General features: G+C 54.0%; 1 protein-coding gene across 1 annotated transcript in view; it reads left to right on the top strand.

The window, feature by feature from the left end:
• The first annotated feature begins 2,342 nt into the window (after nt 1-2,342).
• LOC147100949 (cyclin-dependent kinase 12-like) overlaps nt 2,343-22,860 on the top strand; it is an 84,567-nt gene continuing 64,049 nt past the window's right edge. Inside the window, exon 1 of the mRNA XM_085966054.1 lies at nt 2,343-3,938. Coding sequence (XP_085822180.1) covers nt 2,881-3,938 — 1,058 coding nt within the window. The 5' untranslated portion in view covers nt 2,343-2,880. The remainder of the gene's footprint in view (nt 3,939-22,860) is intronic.

Raw genomic sequence — 22,860 nt, forward strand, 5'->3', positions numbered from 1 at the left:
AATTCAGCTCCACTCTCGGGCCGCTCTTTATCCTCTCGCCGCTGTCACCGCTTTAATTCAGGTCCACTCTCGGGCCGCTCTTTATCCTCTCGCCGCTGTCACTGCTTTAATTCAGCTCCACTCTCGGGCCGCTCTTTACCCTCTCGCCGCTGTCACCGCTTTAATTCAGGTCCGCTCTCGGGCCGCTCTTTATCCTCTCGCCGCTCCCGCTGCTTTAATTCAGGTCCACTCTCGGGCCGCTCTTTATCCTCTCGCCGCTGTCACTGCTTTAATTCAGGTCCACTCTCGGGCCGCTCTTTATCCTCTCGCCGCTGTCACTGCTTTAATTCAGCTCCACTCTCGGGCCGCTCTTTATCCTCTCGCCGCTGTCACTGCTTTAATTCAGCTCCACTCTCGGGCCGCTCTTTATCCTCTCGCCGCTGTCACTGCTTTAATTCAGCTCCACTCTCGGGCCGCTCTTTATCCTCTCGCCGCTGCTTTAATTCAGCTCCGCTCTCGGGCCGCTCTTTATCCTCTCACCGCTGTCGCTGCTTTAATTCAGGTCCACTCTCGGGCCGCTCTTTACCCTCTCGCCGCTGCTTTAATTCAGGTCCACTCTCGGGCCGCTCTTTATCCTCTCACCGCTGTCGCTGCTTTAATTCAGGTCCACTCTCGGGCCGCTCTTTACCCTCTCGCCGCTGCTTTAATTCAGGTCCACTCTCGGGCCGCTCTTTACCCTCTCGCCGCTGCTTTAATTCAGCTCCGCTCTCGGGCCGCTCTTTATCCTCTCGCCGCTGTCACTGCTTTAATTCAGGTCCACTCTCGGGCCGCTCTTTATCCTCTCGCCGCTACCTCTGCCCCGGTGACCCTGTGTCTGTGTTTTGTGTGTTGGGGGGGGGGGTGAGTGTGTCTGTGTCTGAGTCATCCCATCCCCCTTCCCTTTCTCCTGTTCCTTTTTAAATACTGTTCATCTATAATTTGTCCAGTTCTGATGAAGGATCCACGCCTGAAATGTCAACTTGTCTCAGCCTCTGTTTGACCTGCTGAATGTTTCTTTGTGTTTCAGATTTGCAGTATCTGATTTTTTTTTGCCTTTTTCTCTTTGACGAAGTTTGTGGCCGTGTCTCCTTTGTCTGCTCACTCTTCCTTCACTCCAATATGAAGTGTTTGGGAATATTTAAGTGTTCAAGGTGTTTTATAAATAAAAGTTGTTGTTCAGACTCCTGGTGTATTTCCAGCCAATTCTGGTTTCTTTTTTGTCTTTTTTTGTTATTATATACTTATAGTTTGATTGACACAGAAATCCTATTTATAAAATCGAAAATCTGGCCTGTGCTGTTTAGCACTGACTGACCAGCGGCGCCAATCGGCCAGACTGCGGCATTGCAGCCGGCAGCGCCATCCTGTGCCAACAAAGAGGTACTGCAGCGCGTCTAAGTGCGGACATCGCCACCGGGTGTGTGGGATGAGTTACTGCAGCGGGTCTAAGGGCGGACAGCGCCACTGGGTGTGCGGGAAGAGGTACTGCAGCGCGTCTAAGTGCGGACATTGCCACCGGGTGTGCGGTATGAGGTACTGCAGCGGGCCTAAGAGCGGACAGCGCCACCGGGTGTGCGGGAAGAGGTACTGCAGCGCGTCTAAGTGCGGACATCGCCACCGGGTGTGCGGTATGAGGTACTGCAGCGGGTCTAAGGGCGGACAGCGCCACCGGGTGTGCGGGATGAGGTACTGCACCGTGTCTAAGCGCGGACACCGCCACCCGGTGTGCGGGAAGAGGTACTGCAGCGTGTCTAAGTGCGGACAGCGTCACCTGGTGTACGGGATGAGGTACTGCAGCGGATCTAAGGACGGACACCGCCACCTGGTGTACCGGATGAGGTACTGCAGCGGATCTGAGGGCGGACAGCGCCACCCGGTGTGCAGGATGAGGTAGTGCAGCGGATCTAATGACGGACAGCGTCACCTGGTGTGCGGGATGAGGTACTGCAGCGGATCTAAGGACGGACACCGCCACCTGGTGTACCGGATGAGGTACTGCAGCGGATCTGAGGGCGGACAGCGCCACCTGGTGTGCGGCATGAGGTACTGCAGCGTGCCTAAGGACGGACAGCGTCACCTGGTGTGCGGGATGAGGTACTGCAGCGTGCCTAAGGACGGACTGCGTCATCTGGTGTGCGGGATGAGGTACTGCAGCGTGCCTAAGGACGGACAGCGTCACCTGCTGTGCGGGATGAGGTACTGCAGCGTGTCTAAGCGCGGACATCGCCACCCGGTGTACCGGATGAGGTACTGCAGCGGGCGGACAGCGCCACCTTGCGGTTTTGTGAGAAAGGAGGCGGTCCGGAAGTAGATCTTTGACCCCTGCAGGATCTGGATTTCCGGTACTGAAGCCGCAATGGCGTCGGTGTTTCCAAAGCTGAAGGCAGGCTGCTGCCAGCAATCCGCCTCCATCGGCCTGAGTAGCGGCCAGAGAGGGGTCCAGGGCTTCTAACCCCATTGCAGAATGCCCTATATACACGCTGATAGAGCCATTTGCTGAGAATCAAAGCGATATTATTGATAAAAACTTAAATACCAGATACAAGTTTTTTTGCGTTCGTTAATCCAATTTGCCGGACTCCAACTCAACTCAAAACGAAATAAAATAAGTTTTTAATGTTTGGAAACGGCGCCCATTCTGTAAAAAATCTTCAGGAGCCAAAACATTGCCAAGAAAATCCAAGCCCCAGGCGCCAGTTCCTGTGCCTTAAAGTAAAGCCCGAAGTTGCTGCCAGTGGCAGCCCCGCAGAGTAAAGATTATGGAAGAAAAGGAACACTTGGGGTGAATGTTCAGACAGAGGATCAGGATCAGGGCCGCCGCCAGCACACTTTCACTCTCCTTTCCTTGCTGTTTTCTGTGGGATGCCGGGCTCGGAGCGAGCTGGGACTAAGGTGGACGGAGGCAGTGGCTCGGGCTCCCTGCAGCCCGGCCCCAGCAGCGGCAGAGAGCGGCGCAAAGCAGCGTCCAGGCACAAGCGACACCGAGCCAAGCACAGCCGGGACTCGCCAGGGGCGGCTGCGCAGCCTCCGCTCACCAAGGTGAAGTCTCTGGTGGAGTACGATGACATCAGCTCGGACTCCGACACTTTTTCTGAGGTCACCGAGCGGAGGGAGAAGGAAGAACGGACGAGCTCGGACAGAGCGCTTAAAGTTCACAAGCATCACCACCACCATCCGCATAAACGGGTTAAGGAGCACCACAAGTCGAAGGAGATGGAAAGGGTTAAAGAGCGGGCCAGGAGGCCGGAGTCTGGCAAATCCAGTACCAGCAGAGAAAGGACTTCTTCCAAAAGGCAGGTGATGGAGGACGAGGATGGCGGGAAGAAGGAGCAAACATCGCCATTCTTGAAACATGGCAGCAAGGAGACAAAGTCTGCCAAATCGTACAAAGAGAGGGGTAAGAGAGAGAAAGAGGAGCGATCAACGCACAAGGAGCGAGTGAAGAGCCAGAAGAAAAGCAAGGAAACGCCGCGAGGTTATCGAACGTCCCCCAGCCCGAAAAAGAAAAGCGGGAGCCCGAGGCGCAAGCGGTCATCGAGCCCCAATAGAGAAGACAGCCCCTTTGGGACATACAGCAAAGGATACGATGCCAGCCCTGTTTATAGGTCCCGGACTTCAAGTAATTACGATGGTTATCGGCGAAGTCCTGGTGATTCCAGCCGGAAACAGTCAGTGAGTCCACCCTACTACGGTTCCAGGGAGCCCGCTGCCTACCAAATCGGTTATAACGTGCGATCACCAAGTCCTTACGCCAGGAGGCAACGGTCTTCGAGCCCCTACAGCAGACACCGATCGCCCAGCTATGACAGACACAGCAGCTCGTACGAATACAGCGGGAGATCACCAAGTCCGTACGGCAGGAGGCGGTCACTCAGCCCGTACAGCACCAGACGGTCATTCAGCCAAAGCCCGGTGGCCAGGTACAGTCTGAACTTTACTAACCTATTACGATACAATTAACTGAAACAGATTTGTGTCAGTCCGTAGCTGTGAGTTGCATGCCCTGTTTATAGTGCGAGATGGTTGGGGGTAGTTAGGAGGTCTTAGTTCGGGGTCGGGTGAGACTTGCACCTACAGAATCTCAGATCTGGTGTTGTAGTCTCAGCCCCTAGAGTCACGGCCGGGGAATGAGGCAGTACCACACTGCCTTGCTGGCGGGTCTTGGGCCTAGTGCTAACTCTTGCGTCACTACTGTGACCCTGTTGTTGGCGGGGCGACGGGTTCAGTGTTTGAGGGGCGCCCTCTCCCCGCTCTGACTGGACTGGGGCAGCTTGAAGTGGCAGGAGGTTTATCGTCGCTTGAGGCCTGTATTGAGTTTCAGGCAATGTGTGTAATAATTTAGTTTCTTTTAGAGAGTGACAAAGAGAAGCGAGTGGCTGAGATGTCATCTTCACATCTTCAGAGCTCTGGTGTCAGGTTCCAAAAGTGACCTCCTTGTCTCTGTTGCTGCAGCACCTCCCACCACTCAAAACACTGGCTGGCCGAAGGCAGGTGGGGGAGGGGTGTGGAAGTGTCTGGATAACTGGAGCAGGAAGGCCGGGTCCTGGGCTTTACAGACCGAGCTCGTCACACAAATGTTATAAATTGGGGCTGGAAGTCGGATTGTGAGGGGCACTAGTGAGACCGCCATGTTAAAGGATCGTGTAGTGAGGTCACACCACGGCCGAGTGCTAATGCCCGGGTGTGGGCACATGGTGCCAGGGCATGGGTAGCCTTGAACCTCACTGACGTGATACCTGGTGCTGGACCAGGATACCCACAAGGGGGTCGCTGTGCACGAGGGAGTCGCTGGGCACAAAGGGGTCGCTGTGCGTGAGGGGGTCGCGGTGCGGGAGGGGGTCGCTGGGCGCGAGGAGGTCGCTGGGCGCGAGGGGGGACGCTGGGCGCGAGGGGGTCGCTGTGCGGGAGGGGGTCGCTGTGCGGGAGGGGGTCGCTGGGCGCGAGGGGAGTCGCTGGGCGCGAGGGGGACGCTGGGCGCGAGGGGGACGCTGGGCGCGAGGGGGACGCTGGGCGCGAGGGGGTCGCTGGGCGCGAGGGGGACGCTGGGCGCGAGGGGGCCGCTGGGCGGGAGGGGGTCGCTGGGCGGGAGGGGGGTCGCGGTGCGGGAGGGGAGTCGCTGTGCGGGAGGGGGTCGCTGTGCGGGAGGGGTCGCTGTGCGGGAGGGGGTCGCTGTGCGGGAGGGGGTCGCTGTGCGGGAGGGGTCGCTGTGCGGGAGGGGAGTCGCTGTGCGGGAGGGGTCGCTGTGCGGGAGGGGGTCGCTGTGCGGGAGGGGTCGCTGTGCGGGAGGGGGTCGCGGTGCGGGAGGTGGTCGCGGTGCGGGAGGGGGGTCGCGGTGCGGGAGGGGGGTCGCGGTGCGGGAGGGGGGTCGCGGTGCGGGAGGGGGTCGCTGTGCGGGAGGGGAGTCGCGGTGCGGGAGGGGGTCGCTGTGCGGGAGGGGTCGCTGTGCGGGAGGGGGTCGCTGTGCGGGAGGGGGTCGCTGTGCGGGAGGGGTCGCTGTGCGGGAGGGGTCGCTGTGCGGGAGGGGAGTCGCTGTGCGGGAGGGGTCGCTGTGCGGGAGGGGGTCGCTGTGCGGGAGGGGTCGCTGTGCGGGAGGGGGTCGCGGTGCGGGAGGTGGTCGCGGTGCGGGAGGGGGGTCGCGGTGCGGGAGGGGGGTCGCGGTGCGGGAGGGGGGTCACTGTGCACGAGGGGGTCATTGTGCACGATCAGGGTTACTACCTAACTGGACAATGGTGTTAATCCGTGACTCTGCCCAGTGTGTGGGTTTTAAACACGGTGATGAGATTTTTAAATTGGAGGCATTGTGAGCCTGAGAGCCAGGGTAGGTCAGCAAGGACGGGGTGATGGGAGAGCAGGACTTGGTGCGAGTTAGGATACGGGCAGCAGAGTTCTGGGTGTGCTGAAGTTTACGGAGGGTTGATGATGGGAGGCCAGGCAGGAGACTACTGGTTCCTTTGCTTTTTGTGGTCATTTGGACTTGGATGTAAGAAGTATGATTAAGAAGTTTGCAGATGATACAAAAATAGGCCGTGTGGTTGATAGTGAAGAAGAAAGCTGCAGACTGAGGAAAATAGCAATGGATTGGTCAGGTGGGTAGAACAGTAGCAAATGGAATTCAATCTGGAGAAGTGTGAGGTAATGCATTTGGGGAGGGCTAACAAGGAAAGGGAATACACTATAAATGGTAAGACACTGAGTAGTGCAGAAGATCAGAGGGACCTTGGAGTGCATGTCCACAGATCCCTGAAGGTAGCAGGCCAGGAAGATAAGGTGGTTAAGAAGCCATACAGAATGCTTGCCTTTATTAGCTGAGGTATAGAATATAAGAGCAGGGGGGTTGTGCTTGAACTGTATAAAACACTAGTTAGGCCTCAGCTAGAGTACTGCGTGCAGTTCTGGTCACCACATTACAGGAAGGATGTGATTGCACTGGAGAGGGTACAGAGGAGATTTATGAGGATGTTGCCTGTGCTGGGGAATTTTAGCTATGAGGAAAGATTGGATAGGCTGGGGTTGTTTTCTTTAGAACAGAGGAGGCTGAGGGGAGACTTAATTGAGGTGTATAAAATGATGAGGAGCCTAGATAGAGTTGATAGAAGGACCTGTTTCCCTTAGCAGAGGGGTCGATAACCAGGGGGACATAGATTTAAGTAATTGGCAGGAGGTTCAGAGGGGAGTTGAGGAGAAATTTCTTTCACCCGGATGGGGTGGGGTCTGGAACTCACTGCCTGAAAGGGTGGTAGAGGCAGAAACCCTCATCACATTTAAAAAGTACTTGGATATGTACCTGAAGTGCCGGAACCCACAGGGCTACGGACCAAGAGCTGGACAGTGGGATTAGGCTGGAGAGCTCTTTTTCGGCTGGCGCGGACAAGATGGGCCGAATGGCCTCCTTCTGTGCGGTAAACGTCTATGATTCTATGAGAGCCCTGGAATAGTTGAGTCTGGAATAGTGACGTCTGGAGGTAACAAAAGCATGGATGAGGGTTTCAGTGGCAGATGGTCTGAGGTGGGGCGGAGACGGTCGATGTTACGGAGTATACAGTGGTGTCCCCCAGGGGTCGGTGTTGGGACCACTGCTCATTTTGATAGAGATCAAAAGATTTTGGGATATTAAGGGAATCAAGGGATATGGGGACCGTGCAGGAAGTGGAGTTGAGGTAGAAGATCGGCCATGATCTTATTGAATGGCGGAGCAGGCTCGAGGGGCCGAATGGCGGAGCAGGCTCGAGGGGCCGAATGGCGGAGCAGACTCGAGGGGCCGAATGGCGGAGCAGGCTCGAGGGGCCGAATGGCGGAGCAGGCTCGAGGGGCCGAATGGCGGAGCAGACTCGAGGGGCCGAATGGCGGAGCAGGCTCGAGGGGCCGAATGGCGGAGCAGGCTCGAGGGGCCAGATGGCCGACTCCTGCTCCTAATACTTATGTTCTTACGTTTGCAGATGACAAGAAACTCAGAAATGTAGTAAACAGTGAGGAGGATAGTAACAGACTTCAGGAGGACACAGACAGACTGGGGAAGTGGGCAGACGCGTGGTGGATGTAAGAGAAGTGTGAATTGATGCATTTTGGAAGGAAGACTGAGGAGAGGCAATATAAACTAAAGGGTGAAATTATAAAGGGGGTGCAGGAACAGGAACCTGGGGGTATATGTAGACAAATCTTTGAAGATGGCAGGACAAGTTGTGTCAGATTCTGGGCACCACACTTTCGGAAGGATGTCAAGGCCTTGGAGAGGGTACAGAGGAGATTTACTAGAATGGTTCCAGGGATGAAGGATTTCAGTGATGTGGAGAAGCTGGGATTGTTCTCCTTAGAGCAGAGAAGATTAAGAGGAGATTTAATAGAGGTGTTCAAAATCATGTAGGGTTTTGATAGACTAAATAAGGAGAAACTGTTTCCAGTGGCAGAAGAGTCAGTAACCAGAGGACACAGATTTAAAGTAATTGACAAACGAACCAGAGGTGACAGGAGGGAAAACTCATTACACAGCGAGTTATTGTGATCTGGAAAGCGCCGAAAAAAGAGACTCCCATTTCTCCCGCGCCTTTCACGACCACCAGACGTCCAAAGCGCTTTACAGCCAATGAAGTACTTTTTTTTTTGCTGGTATTGTCACTGTTGTAATGTAGGAAACGCAGCAGCCAATTTGCACACAGCAAGCTCCCACAAACAGCAATGTGATAATGACCAGATCATCTGTTTAGTGATCTTGATTGAGGGATGAATATTGGCCCAGGACACCGGGGAGAACTCCCCAGCTCTTCTTCAAAATAGTGCCGTGGGATTTACGTCCACCTGAGAGAGCAGACGGGGCTTCGGTTTAATGCCTCATCTGAAAGACAGCATCCCCGACAGTGCAGCGCTCCCTCAGTACTGCCCCAACGACAGTGCAGCACTCCCTCAGTACTGCCCCTCCGACAGTGCAGCACTCCCTCAGTACTGCCCCTCCGACAGTGCAGTGCTCCCTCAGTACTGCCCCTCCGACAGTGCAGCGCTCCCACAGTACTGCCCCTCCGACAGTGCAGCGCTCCCTCAGTACTGCCCCTCCGACAGTGCGGCGCTCCCGCAGTACTGCCCCTCCGACAGTGCAGCGCTCCCTCAGTACTGCCACTCCGACAGTGCGGCACTCCCTCAGTACTGCCCCTCCGACAGTGCAGCGCTACCTCAGTACTGCCCCTTTGACAGTGCAGCGCTACCTCAGTACTGCCCCTCCGACAGTGCAGCATTCCCTCAGTACTGCCCCTCCGACAGTGCGGCGCTCCCTCAGTACTGCCCCTCCGACAGTGCGGCACTCCCTCAGTACAGCCCCAACGACAGTGCAGCGCTCCCTCAGTACTGCCCCTCCGACAGTGCGGCACTCCCTCAGTACAGCCCCAACGACAGTGCAGCGCTCCCTCAGTACTACCCCTCTGACAGTGCAGCGCTCCCTCAGTACTGCCCCTTCGACAGTGCAGCGCTCCCTCAGTACTTCTCCTCCGACAATGCAGCACTCCCTCAGTACTGCCCCTCCGACAGTGCTGCGCTCCCGCAGTACTGCCCCTCCGACAGTGCGGCACTCCCTCAGTACTGCCCCAATGACAGTGCAGCGCTCCCTCAGTACTGCCCCTCCGACATTGCGGCGCTCCCTCAGTACTGCCCCTCCGACAGTGCGGCGCTCCCTCAGTACTGCCCCTCCGACAGTGCGGCGCTCCCTCAGTACTGACCCAACGACAGTGCAGCGCTCCCTCAGTGCTGCCCCTCCGACCGACAGTGCAGCGCTCCCGCAGTACTACCCCTCCGACAGTGCAGCGCTCCCTCAGTACTGCCCCTTTGACAGTGCAGCGCTCCCTCAGTACTGCCCCTCCGACAGTGCAGCACTCCCTCGGTACTGCCCCTCCGACAGTGCAGCACTCCCTCGGTACTGCCCCTCCGACAGTGCGGCACTCCGACAGTGCGGCACTCCCTCAGTACTGCCCCTCCGACAGTGCAGCGCTCCCTCAGTACTGCCCCTCCAACAGTGCAGCGCTCCCGCAGTACTGCCCCTCCGACAGTGCAGCGCTCCCTCAGTACTGCCCCTTTGACAGTGCAGCGCTCCCTCAGTACTGCCCCTTTGACAGTGCAGCGCTCCCGCAGTACTGCCCCTCCGACAGTGCGGCACTCCCAGTGCGGCAGTCCCTCAGTACTGCCCCAACGACAGTGCAGCGCTCCCTCAGTACTGCCCCTCCGACAGTGCAGCGCTCCCTCAGTACTGCCCCTTCGACAGTGCAGCGCTCCCTCAGTACTGCCCCTTCGACAGTGCAGCGCTCCCTCAGTACTGCCCCTCTGACAGTGCAGCGCTCCCTCAGTACTGCCCCTCTGACAGTGCAGTGCTCCCACAGTACAGCCCCTCCGACAGTGCAGCGCTCCCTCAGTACTGCCCCTCCGACAGTGCAGCGCTCCCGCAGTACTGCCCCTCCGACAGTGCGGCACTCCCTCAGTACTGCCCCAACGACAGTGCAGCGCTCCCGCAGTACTGCCCCTCCGACAGTGCAGCGCTACCTCAGTACTGCCCCTCCGACAGTGCAGCGCTCCCTCAGTACTGCCCCTCCGACAGTGCAGCACTCTCTCAGTACTGCCCCTCCGACAGTGCAGCGCTCCCGCAGTACTGCCCCTCCGACAGTGCAGCGCTCCCTCAGTACTGCCCCTCTTGACAGTGCAGCGCTCCCTCAGTACTGCCCCTCCAACAGTGCAGCGCTCCTGCAGTACTGCCCCTCCGACAGTGCAGCGCTCCTGCAGTACTGCCCCTCCGACATTGCAGCGCTCCCGCAGTACTGCCCCTCCGACAGTGCAGCGCTCCCTCAGTACTGCCCCTTTGACAGTGCAGCGCTCCCTCAGTACTGCCGCTCCGACAGAGCAGCACTCCCTCAGTACTGCCCCTCCGACAGTACAGCGCTCCCGCAGTACTGCCCCTCCGACAGTGCGGCACTCCCTCAGTACTGCCCCTCCGACAGTGCAGCGCTACCTCAGTACTGCCCCTTTGACAGTGCAGCGCTCCCTCAGTACTGCCCCTCCGACAGTGCAGCACTCCCTCAGTACTGCCCCTCCGACAGTGCAGCGCTCCCGCAGTACTGCCCCTTTGACAGTGCAGCGCTCCCTCAGTACTTCTCCTCCGACAATGCAGCACTCCCTCAGTACTGCCCCTCCGACAGTGCTGCGCTCCCGCAGTACAGCCCCAACGACAGTGCAGTGCTCCCTCAGTACTGCCCCTCTGACAGTGCAGCGCTCCCTCAGTACTGCCCCTCCGACAGTGCTGCGCTCCCGCAGTACAGCCCCAACGACAGTGCAGCGCTCCCTCAGTACTGCCCCTCCGACAGTGCTGCGCTCCCGAAGTACTGCCCCTCCGACAGTGCGGTACTCCGACAGTGCGGCACTCCCTCAGCACTGCCCCAATGACAGTGCAGCGCTCCCTCAGTACTGCCCCTCCGACAGTGCGGCGCTCCCTCAGTACTGCCCCTCCGACAGTGCGGCACTCCCTCAGTACTGCCCCTCCGACAGTGCAGCGCTCCCTCAGTACTGCCCCTCCGACAGTGCAGCGCTCCCTCAGTACTGCCCCTTTGACAGTACAGCGCTCCCTCAGTACTGCCCCTCCGACAGTGCAGCGCTCCCGCAGTACTGCCCCTCTGACAGTGCAGCACTCCCTCAGTACTGCCCCTCCGACAGTGCAGTGCTCCCGCAGTACTGCCCCAACGACAGTGCGGCACTCCCACAGTACTGCCCCTTCGATAGTGGAGTGCTCCCGCAGTACTGCCCCTCTGACAGTGCAGCACTCCCTCAGTACTGCCCCTCCGACAGTGCAGTGCTCCCGCAGTACTGCCCCTCCAACAGTGCAGCGCTCCCTCAGTACTGCCCCTTTGACAGTGCAGCGCTCCCTCAGTACTGCCCCTCCGACAGTGCAGCGCTCCCTCAGTATTGCCCCTCCGACAGTGCAGCGCTCCCGCAGTACTGCCCCTCCGACAGTGCAGCACTCCCTCGGTACTGCCCCTCCGACAGTGCAGCGCTCCCTCGGTCCTGCCCCTCCGACAGTGCGGCACTCCGACAGTGCGGCACTCCCTCAGTACTGCCCCGCCGACAGTGCAGCGCTCCCTCAGTACTGCCCCTCTGACAGTGCAGCACTCCGACAGTGCGGCACTCCCTCAGTACTGCCCCTCCGACAGTGCAGCGCTCCCTCAGTGCTGCCCCTCCGACAGTGCGGCGCTCCCTCAGTATTGCACTGGAGTGTCAGCCTAGATTTTTGTGCTCAAGTCTCTGGAGTGGGACTTGAACCCACGACCTTCTGACTCAGAGGCGAGGGTGCTGCCCACTGAGCCACGGCTGACACTGCCTGAAAGGGCAGTGGAAACAGATTCAATAATTAACTTTCAAAAGGGAATTAGACAAATACTTGAAGGGGAAGTATTTGCAGGGCTATGGGGATAGGGAAGTGGGACTAATTGGAGCGCTCTTTCAAAGAGCTGGCACAGGCACAATGGACCGAATGGCCTCCTTTTCAGCATCGTTCTATGATTCTCTGTGGACGTAGGCAGTCTTGGTGATAGAGAGGATCTGAGGTTGGAAGCTCAGCTCCGGGTTGGAAAGGATGCAGAGGTTGCAAACAATCTGGCTTAGTTTGAGAGTGGCCAGGAAGGGGGACGGAATTGGTTGCTAGAATAGGGAGTTGTGGGAGCTGAGATAGACTTTTCTCTTGTAAATAGACATTTACAGTACAGAAGGAGGCCTACGCTATGAAGCCACGCTACATACTATCACCATCCCAGAGAAGGGTATGGGTGAAATCAGAGACCTCTGCCTGAGAGTAACACAGGCTCCTGAGTGGCTCACTCTGTCACCTCAGTTATTTTACAGCAGAAACTGTGAGCTGGCTGTTCAGTCAATGTGTTTGGGCAATGCAGGCTTTGCAAAGAAGTTTCTAATCCACTGTACAACATTTTGCAAACATTGACCCTGGCTGTTACTCATCCTTTAGCTGCACGGGTTATATCTGTTGTGTGTACACTATTGCACGGGTTATATCTGCTGTGTGTACACTATTACATGGGTTATATCTGCTGTGTGTACACTATTACACGGGTTATATCTGCTGTTTGTACACTATTACACGGGTTACATCTGTGTGTACACTATTACACAGGTTATATCTGCTGTGTGTACACTATTGCACGGGTTATATCTGCTGTGTGTACACTATTACACGGGTTATATCTGCTGTGTGTACACTATTGCACGGGTTATATCTGCTGTTTGTACACTATTACATGGGTTATATCTGCTGTGTGTACACTATTACACGGGTTATATCTGCTGTGTGTACACTATTACACAGGTTATATCTGCTGTTTGTACACTATTGCACGGGTTATATCTGCTGTGTGTACACTATTGCACGGGTTATATCTGCTGTGTGTACACTATTACACGGGTTATATCTGTGTGTACACTATTGCACAGGTTATATCTGCTGTGTGTACACTTACACGGGTTATATCTGTTGTGTGTACACTATTGCACGGGTTATATCTGCTGTGTGTACACTATTACACAGGTTATATCTGCTGTGTGTACACTATTGCACGGGTTATAGCTGTTGTGTGTACACTTGCACGGGTTATATCTGCTGTTTGTACACTAATACACAGGTTATATCTGTTGTGTGTACACTATTACACAGGTTATATCTGCTGTGTGTACACTATTACACGGGTTATATCTGCTGTGTGTACACTATTACACGGGTTATATCTGCTGTGTGTACACTATTACACGGGTTATATCTGCTGTGTGTACACTATTACACGGGTTATATCTGCTGTGTGTACACTATTACACGGGTTATATCTGCTGTGTGTACACTATTACACGGGTTATATCTGCTGTGTGTACACTATTACACGGGTTATATCTGCTGTGTGTACACTATTACACAGATGATCTCTGCCGGCAGTATAGTTTGTTTTGGGTTGGGTATGATTTTGCTGGAGTATTCTGCGTGTTCAGGTTATCTCTGTTGCACCAAGTTGCTCCAAGGTTTTCATAGAATCGTAGAAACGAACAGGAACATCGGAGCCCCTCGAGCCTGTTCCACCATTCAGTGAAATCATGGCTGATCTGTGACCTAACTCCATATACCCGCTTTTGCCCCATATCCCTTAATACCTTTGGTTAACAGAAATCTATCAATCTCAGATTTAAAATGAACAATTGATCTCGCATCAATTGCCGTTTGCGGAAGAGAGTTCTAAACCTCTCCCACCCTTTGTGTGTAGAAGTGTTTCCTAATTTCACTCCTGAAAGGTCTGACTCTAATTTTTAGACTCTGCCCCCCAGTCCTAGACTCCCCAACCAGCGGAAATAGTTTCTCTCTCTCCACCCTATCTCTTCCCCTTAATATCTTGAAAACTTCGATCACATCACCCCTTAACCTTCTAAATTCCAGGGAATACAACCCTAATTCGTGTAATCTCTCCTCGTAACTTAACCCTTGGAGCCCTGGTATCATTCTGGTAAACCTACGCTGCACTCCCTCCAAGGCCAATATATCCTTCCTAAGGTGTGGTGCCCAGAACTGCTCCCAGTGCTCCAGGTGTGGTCTAACCAGGGTTTCGTATACCTGGAGCATAACTTCTACCCCCTTGGATTCTAATCCTCTCGATATAAAGGCCAGCATTCCATTAGCCTCTTTGTTCATTTTCTGTAGCTGTTCCTGACATTTTAATGATCGATGTACCTGGACCCCCAAGTCTCTTTGGACATCCACTGTTTTTAGTTTTTCACCATTTAGAAAGTACCCTGTTCTATCCTTTTTAGTTCCAAAGTGGGTGACCCCACATTTGCCACAATTTTGCCCATTCACTTAATCTATCAATATCCCTTGCGATTTTAATAGCAAAGAAGGCGGCCATTCGGCCCCTCGTGCCTGTGCCAGCTCTTTGAACGAGTTCTCCAATTAGTCCCACTCCCTGCTCTTTCTCCTTAGCCCTGCAAATTTTTCCCCCTTCAAGTATTTATCTAATTCCCCTTTGAAAGTTACCATTGAATCTGCCCCCACCGCCCTTTCAGGCAGCGTGTTCCAGATCACAACAACTCGTTGCATAAAAAAAAATCTCCTCATCTCCCCCCTGTTTATTTTTTGCCAATCACCTTAAATCATGTTGTCTGGCTACTGACCCTTCTTCCAAGATTACCTTCCTTGCATCAAATTGTAGTTCAGACTGAGATGAGGTTGACAGTGAAGTAGAACTGCCCTTTGACCTGGTTTAGTGACCATTTATTGCACTGAATATCTGCTGCTGAAACCCTCCTCCTTGCCTTTATTACCTCGAGACTCGACTATTCCAACACACTCCTGGCAGTCCGCCCATCTTCCACCCGACATAAACTTGTGCTCTTCCAAAACTCTGCTGCCCTTCTCTTCACTCGCATCAAGTCCCGTTCACCCATCACCCCTGTGCTCGCTGACCTACATTGACTCCCGGTTGAGCAATGCCTCAATTTTAAAATCCTCAGCCTTGTTTTCAAATCCCTCCATGGCCTCGCCCCTCCCTATCTCTGTAACCTCCTCCAAGACTTCGAGATCTCTGCGCTCCTCCAGTTCTGGCCTCTTGTGCATCCCCGATTTTAATCGCTCCACCATTGGCGGCTGTGCCTTCAGCTGCCTGGGCCCTGAGCTCTGGAATTCCCTCCCTAAACCTCTCCGCCTCTCTCCTCCTTTAAAATGCTCCTTAAAACTGACCTCTTTGACCGAGCTTTTGGTCACCTGTTCTGATTCTCCTTATGTGGCTCGGTGTCAAAAATATTTTTATTGATCTCGCTCTTATTCAGCTCCTTGGGACGTTTTGCTACGTTAAATGCACTCCATAAATGTAAGTTGTTGAATTCGCATGGCCAGGGTTGGAGAGTGAACCAGGCTGAAGAGCTTCCTGTTTCTTGGGAAAACTGATTTAAGAAGGAGATAGATTTCTAGACACAAAAGACATCAAGGGGTATGGGGAGAGAGCGGGAATCTGGTATTGAGATCGAGGATCAGCCAGGATCACACTGAATGGCGGAGCAGGCTCGAAGGGCCAAATGGCCGACTCCTGCTCCTATTTTTCTATGTTTCTATATTTCTATTTGTTGATTTTCACACAGGAAATTCCAGGAGATCACTATTGGTTCAGGTTCAAAGCATAACCCTTGAGCAGAAGATTCTGGATATTGGTTCTGAGCAAAGGTTCAGGAAGTCAGGATCATTTTCTTTGAAAAAGCCGAGGTTTTGAGGTGGCCAAACTGACAGGTCTAACAGACTGATCCAGGGAAATGTTTCTTGTGGGGAGGGTCATAGAGTCATAATGGCACAGACGAACATAAGAAATAAGAGCAGGAGTCGGCCATACGGCCCCTCGAGCCAGCTCCACCATTCAATAAGATCATGGCTGATCATCGACCTCGACTCCACTTTCCTGCCCGATCTCCATATCCCTTGATTCCCCTAGAGTCCAAAAATCTATCGATCTCAGCCTTGAATATACTCAACGACTCAGCATTCACAGCCCTCTGGGGCAGAGAATTCCAAAGATTCACAACCCTCTGAGTGAAGAAATTCCTCCTCATCTCAGTCTTAAATTACCTACCCCTTATCCTGAGACTATGACCCCTGGTTCTAGACACTCCAGCCAGGGGGAACAGCCTCTCAGCATCTACCCTGTCAATCCCCCTCAGAATCTTGTGTGTTTCAATGAGATCACCTCTCATTCTTCTAAACTCCAGAGAGTATCGGCCCATTCTACACAATCTCTCCTCACAGGACAACCCTCTCATCCCAGGAATCAATCTAGTGAACCTTCGTTGCACCGCCTCCAAGGCAAGTATATCCTTCCTTAGATAAGGAGACCAGAACTGTGCCCAGTACTCCAGGTGTGGTCTCACCAAGGTCCTGTACAATTGGAGCAAGACTTCCTTACTCTTATACTCCAACCCCCTGCAATAAAGGCCAACATGCCATTTGCCTTCCTTATTGCTTGCTGTACCTGCAGGCTAGCTTTCTGTGTTTCTTGCACTAAGACACCCAAATCTCTCTGAACACCAACATTTGAAAGTTTCTCACCATTTAGAAAATATTCTGTTTTTCTATTCCTCCTACCAAAGTGAATAACCTCACATTTCCCCACATTATACTCCATCTGCCACCTTACTGCCACTCACTCAGTCTATCTATATCCCTTTGCAGACTCTTTGTGTTCTCCTCACAGCTTATTGTCCCACCTAGCTTTGTATCATCAGCAAACTTGGATACATTGCACTCGGTCCCTTCATCTAGGTCATTAATATAGATTGTAAATAGCTGAGGCCCCAACACTGATCCTTGCGGCACCCCGCTAGTTACAACCTGCCAACCTGAAAAAGATCCGTTTATCCCTGATCTCTGTTTTCTGTCCGTTAATCAATCCTCTATCCATGCTACTATATTACCCCAACCCCATGAGCCCTAATCTTGTGTAATAACCTTTTTATGTGACACCTTATCGAATGCCTTTTGGAAATCCAAATATACTACATCCACTGGTTCCCCTTTATCTACCCTGCTAGTTACATCCTCAAAAAACTCTAATAAATTTGTCAAACATGATTTCCCTTTTATAAAACCATGCTGACTCTGCCTGTTATGATTTTCTAAGTGTCCTGATACCACTTCCTTAACAATGGATTCCAGCATTTTCCCGATGACTGATGTCAGGCTAACTGGCCTGTAGTTCCCTGTTTTTTCTCTCCCTCCTTTCTTGAATAGCGGGGTTACATTTGCGACCTTCCAATCCGCTGGGACCATTCTAGCATCTAGGGAATTTTGGAAGATCAAAACCAATGCATCCATTATTTCTTGAGCCACCTCTTTTAGAACGCATTCGGCCCATCGAGTCGGTGCCGGCTCTCTGTAGAGCAATCCAGTCAGTCCCATTCCCCCGCTCTATCCCCGTAGTCCTGCAAGTTTATTTCCCCCAAGTGCCTATCCAGTCTCCCCTTGAAAACATTGAGTGTCTCCGCTTCCACCACTTCCGTCGGCAGCGAGTTCCAGACCCTCACCACTCGCTGCGTAAAAAGGTTTTTCCTCACATCCCCCCCTGTATCTCTTGCCCAAAACCTTAAATCTGTGTCCCCAGTCCTTGTACCATCAACTAGTTGGAACAGCCTTTCCCCGTCTAGCCTATCCAAACCCGTCATAATCTTGTACACCTCTATCAAATCAGCCCTCAACCTCCTTTGCTCTACTGAGAACAAATCCAGCTTCTCCAACCTGTCCTTGTAGCGAACATCCCCCATCCCCGGAACCATTTTGGTAAATCTCCTCTGCACTCTGTCAAGGGCCTTCACATCCTTCCTAAAGTGTGGTGACAAGAACTGGACGCAATACTCCAGTTGTGGCCTAACCAGCGCTTTATAAAGGTTCAGCATAACTTCTCTACTTTTGTACTCAATACCTCTATTTATGAAGCCTAAGATCCCATATGCTTTGTTAACCACTCTCTCAATATGTCCTGCCACCTTCAGGGACATATGCACATTAACTCCCAGGGACTTGTAATAATCCAGGGAAGGACATTGAAACAGGCAGTATAAATGGGATTGAGACAATTAGACATTTCTGGAGAGAGAAGAGATTGAGGAATATAGGGAAAAGGTGGGTAGATGGTGTTGAGAGATATGGGGAGAAGGTGGGTAAGTGGTGTTGAGAGATATGGGGAGAAGGTGGGTAAGTGGTGTTGAGAGATATGGGGAGAAGGTGGGTAAGTGGATTGAGGGGTATGGGGAATAGGTGGGGCTGAGGGATATGGAGAGAAGGTGGGTTGAGGGGTATGAGAAGAAGGTGGGGTTGAGGGATATGGGGAATAGGTGGGGTTAAAGGATATGGGGAGAAGATGGGTAGGTGGGGTTGAGGGATATGGTGAGTGGGTGGGTGGGGTTTAGGGATATGGTGAGTGGGTGGGTGGGGTTGAGGGATTTGTGGAGAAGGTGGGTAGGTGGGGTTTAGGGATATGGTGAGTGGGTGGGTGGGGTTGAGGGATATGGTGAGTGGGTGGGGTTGAGGGATTTGTGGAGAAGGTGGGTAGGTGGGGTTGTGGGATATGGTGAGTGGGTGGGTGGGGTTGAGGGATATGGTGAGTGGATAGGTGGGGTTTAGGGATATGGTGAGTGGGTGGGTGGGGTTGAGGGATATGGTGAGTGAGTGGGTGGGGTTGAGGGATATGGTGAGTGGATAGGTGGGGTTTAGGGATATGGTGGGTGGGTGGGGTTGAGGGATATGGTGAGTGGGTGGGTGGGGTTGAGGGATATGGTGAGTGGGTGGGGTTGAGGGATATGGTGAGTGGGTGGGTGGGGTTGAGGGATATGGTGAGTGGGTGGGTGGGGTTGAGGGATATGGTGAGTGGGTGGGTGGGGTTTAGGGATATGGTGGGTGGGTGGGGTTGAGGGATATGGTGAGTGGGTGGGGTTGAGGGATATGGTGAGTGGGTGGGTGGGGTTGAGGGATATGGTGAGTGGGTGGGTGGGGTTGAGGGATATGGTGAGTGGGTGGGTGGGGTTGAGGGATATGGTGAGTGGGTGGGTGGGGTTGAGGGATATGGTGAGTGGGTGGGTGGGGTTGAGGGATATGGTGAGTGGGTGGGTGGGGTTGAGGGATATGGTGAGTGGGTGGGGTTGAGGGATATGGTGAGTGGGTGGGTGGGGTTGAGGGATATGGTGAGTGGGTGGGTGGGTGGGGTTGAGGGATATGGTGAGTGGGTGGGTGGGGTTGAGGGATATGGTGAGTGGGTGGGTGGGGTTGAGGGATATGGTGAGTGGGTGGGGTTGAGGGATATGGTGAGTGGGTGGGTGGGGTTGAGGGATATGGTGAGTGGGTGGGTGGGGTTGAGGGATATGGTGAGTGGGTGGGGTTGAGGGATATGGTGAGTGGGTGGGTGGGGTTGAGGGATATGGTGAGTGGGTGGGTGGGGTTGAGGGATATGGTGAGTGGGTGGGGTTGAGGGATATGGTGAGTGGGTGGGTGGGGTTGAGGGATATGGAGAGAAGGTGGGTGGGGTTGAGGGATTTGTGGAGTAGGTGGGGTTGTGGGATATGGGGAGAAGGTGGGGGTTGAGTGATTGTTACCTCCTTGGGTTCAGTAGTGTCAGTTTCTCCCAATCTGAGCATATAACATTTCTGAGAGTTGACTCATAACCCAGGGATATAACAATAGCATTCCTTGTGATTAGGACATGATACTTGTGAATTTCACACGTGGATTTCTTCAATCTTTCTGATGGTGGACACTTGGATTCTTGGTGAGATCCCGCCACTGCCTCTGATTTGTCACACTGCCTGTCCGACATCCAGTTCTGGATTAGCAGAAATGTCCTCCAATTAAATATTGGAAAAACCGAAGCCATTGCCTTCGATCCCCACCACAAACTCTGTTCTCTAGCCACTAACTCCATCCCCCTCCCTGGACATTGTCTGAGGCTGAACCAGACCGTTTGCAACCTCAGTGCCCTACTTGACCCTGACCTGAGCTTCCGACCCCATATCCTCTCCATCACCAAGACCGCCTATTTCCACCTTCGTAACCTCGCCCGTCTCTGCCCCTGCCTCAGCTCATCTGCTGCAGAAACCCTCCTCCATGCCTTTGTTACCTCCAGACTCGACTATTCCAACACACTCCTGGCTGGCCTCCCACTTTGCATCCTCGTAGAATCATAGAATGATAGAGCACAGAACGAGCTCTCCAATTAGACACAACCCCCTGCTCTTTCCCCAGAGTCCTGCAAATTTACCCCCTTCAGGTATTTATCCAATTGCCTTTTGAAAGTTACTATTGAATCTGCTTCCACCGCCCTTTCAGGCAGCGCGTTCCAGATCACAACAACTTGCAGCGTAAACATTTTTTCCTCATCTCGCCTCTGGTACTTTTGCCAATTCCCTTCAATCTGTGTCCTCTGGTTACTGACCCTCCTGCCACTGGAAACAGTTTCTCCTTATTTACTCGATCAAAACCCATCATGAATTTGAACACCTCTATTAAATCTCCTCCTAGCCTTGTATGCTCTAAGGAGAACAAACCTAGCTACTCTAGTCTCTCCACATAACTAAAATCCCTCAACCCTGGTACCATTCTAGTAAATCTCCTCTCCAAGGTCTTGACATCCTTCGTGATGCCCAGAATTGAAGACAATACTCCAGCTGAGGCCTAACCAGTGATTTTTGAATGTTTAGCATCACTTCCTTCCTTTTGTAAAATGCCTCTGTTTATAAAGCCAAGGATCCCGTGTACTTTTTTAACAGCCTTCTCAACTTGTCCTGACCCCTTCAAAGATTTGCGTACATACATACACCCACAGGTCTCTCTGTTCTTGCATTCTTTTAAAATTGTACCATTGAGTTTATATTGCCACTCCTCATTCTTCCTTCCGCAATGAATCACTTCACTGTGTTAAATTGCATCTGCCATGTGTCTGCCCATTTCACCGGTCTGTCTACGTCCTCATTGGTCACTACATTTCTGAGTTTCGTGTCATCTGCAAACTTTGAAGTTATACCCTGTATACCCAAATCCAGATCATTAATGTATATCAAAATATTCCATAAACTTCAACTCATCCAAAGCTCTGCTGCCCGTATCCTAACTTGCACCTGTTCACCCATCACCCCCTGTGCTCACTGCCCCGTGTCCTAACTCACACCCAGTCCCGTTCACCCATCACCCCCTGTGCTCACTGCCCCGTGTCCTAACTCACACCCAGTCCCGTTCACCCATCACCCCCTGTGCTCACTGCCCAGTGTCCTAACTCGCACCCAGTCCCGTTCACCCAGCACCCCCTGTGCTCACTGCCCCGTGTCCTAACTCACACCCAGTCCCGTTCACCCATCACCCCCTGTGCTCACTGCCCCGTATCCTAACTCACACCCAGTCCCGTTCACCCATCACCCCCTGTACTCACTGCCCCGTGTCCGAACTCACACCCAGTCCCATTCACCCATCACCCCTGTGCTCACTGCCCCGTGTCCTAACTCACACCCAGTCCCGTTCACCATCACCCCCTGTGCTCACTGCCCCGTGTCCTAACTCACACCCAGTCCCATTCACCCATCACCCCCTGTGCTCACTGCCCCGTGTCCTAACTCGCACCCAGTCCCGTTCACCCATCACCCCCTGTGCTCACTGCCCCGTGTCCTAACTCACACCCAGTCCCGTTCACCCATCACCCCCTGTGCTCACTGCCCCGTGTCCTAACTCACACCCAGTCCCGTTCACCCATCGCCCCCTGTGCTCACTGCCTGTGTCCTAACTCACACCCAGTCCCGTTCACCCATCACCCCCTGTGCTCACTGCCCCGTGTCCTAACTCACACCCAGTCCCGTTCAGCCATCACCCCCTGTGCTCACTGCCCCGTGTCCTAACTCACACCCAGTCCCGTTCACCATCACCCCCTGTGCTCACTGCCCCGTGTCCTAACTCACACCCAGTCCCATTCACCCATCACCCCCTGTGCTCACTGCCCCGTGTCCTAACTCGCACCCAGTCCCGTTCACCCATCACCCCCTGTGCTCACTGCCCCGTGTCCTAACTCACACCCAGTCCCGTTCACCCATCACCCCCTGTGCTCACTGCCCCGTGTCCTAACTCACACCCAGTCCCGTTCACCCATCGCCCCCTGTGCTCACTGCCTGTGTCCTAACTCACACCCAGTCCCGTTCACCCATCACCCCCTGTGCTCACTGCCCCGTGTCCTAACTCACACCCAGTCCCGTTCAGCCATCACCCCCTGTGCTCACTGCCCCGTGTCCTAACTCACACCCAGTCCCGTTCACCCATCACCCACTGTGCTCACTGCCCCGTGTCCTAACTCACACCCAGTCCCGTTCACCCATCACCCCCTGTGCTCACTGCCCCGTGTCCTAACTCACACCCAGTCCCGTTCACCCATCGCCCCCTGTGCTCACTGCCTGTGTCCTAACTCACACCCAGTCCCGTTCACCCATCACCCGCTGTGCTCACTGCCCCGTGTCCTAACTCACACCCAGTCCCGTTCAGCCATCACCCCCTGTGCTCACTGCCCCGTGTCCTAACTCACACCCAGTCCCGTTCACCCATCACCCACTGTGCTCACTGCCCCGTGTCCTAACTCACACCCAGTCCCGTTCACCCATCGCCCCCTGTGCTCACTGCCCCGTGTCCTAACTCACACCCAGTCCTGTTCACCCATCACCCCCTGTGCTCACTGGCCCGTGTCCTAACTCACACCCAGTCCCGTTCAGCCATCACCCCCTGTGCTCACTGCCCCGTGTCCTAACTCACACCCAGTCCCGTTCACCCATCACCCCCTG

Source organism: Somniosus microcephalus, chromosome 24, assembly GCF_052327205.1.
Source record: "Somniosus microcephalus isolate GS21.2 chromosome 24, FLI_Smic_1.0, whole genome shotgun sequence".
NCBI classification, from domain to species: Eukaryota; Metazoa; Chordata; class Chondrichthyes; order Squaliformes; family Somniosidae; genus Somniosus; species Somniosus microcephalus.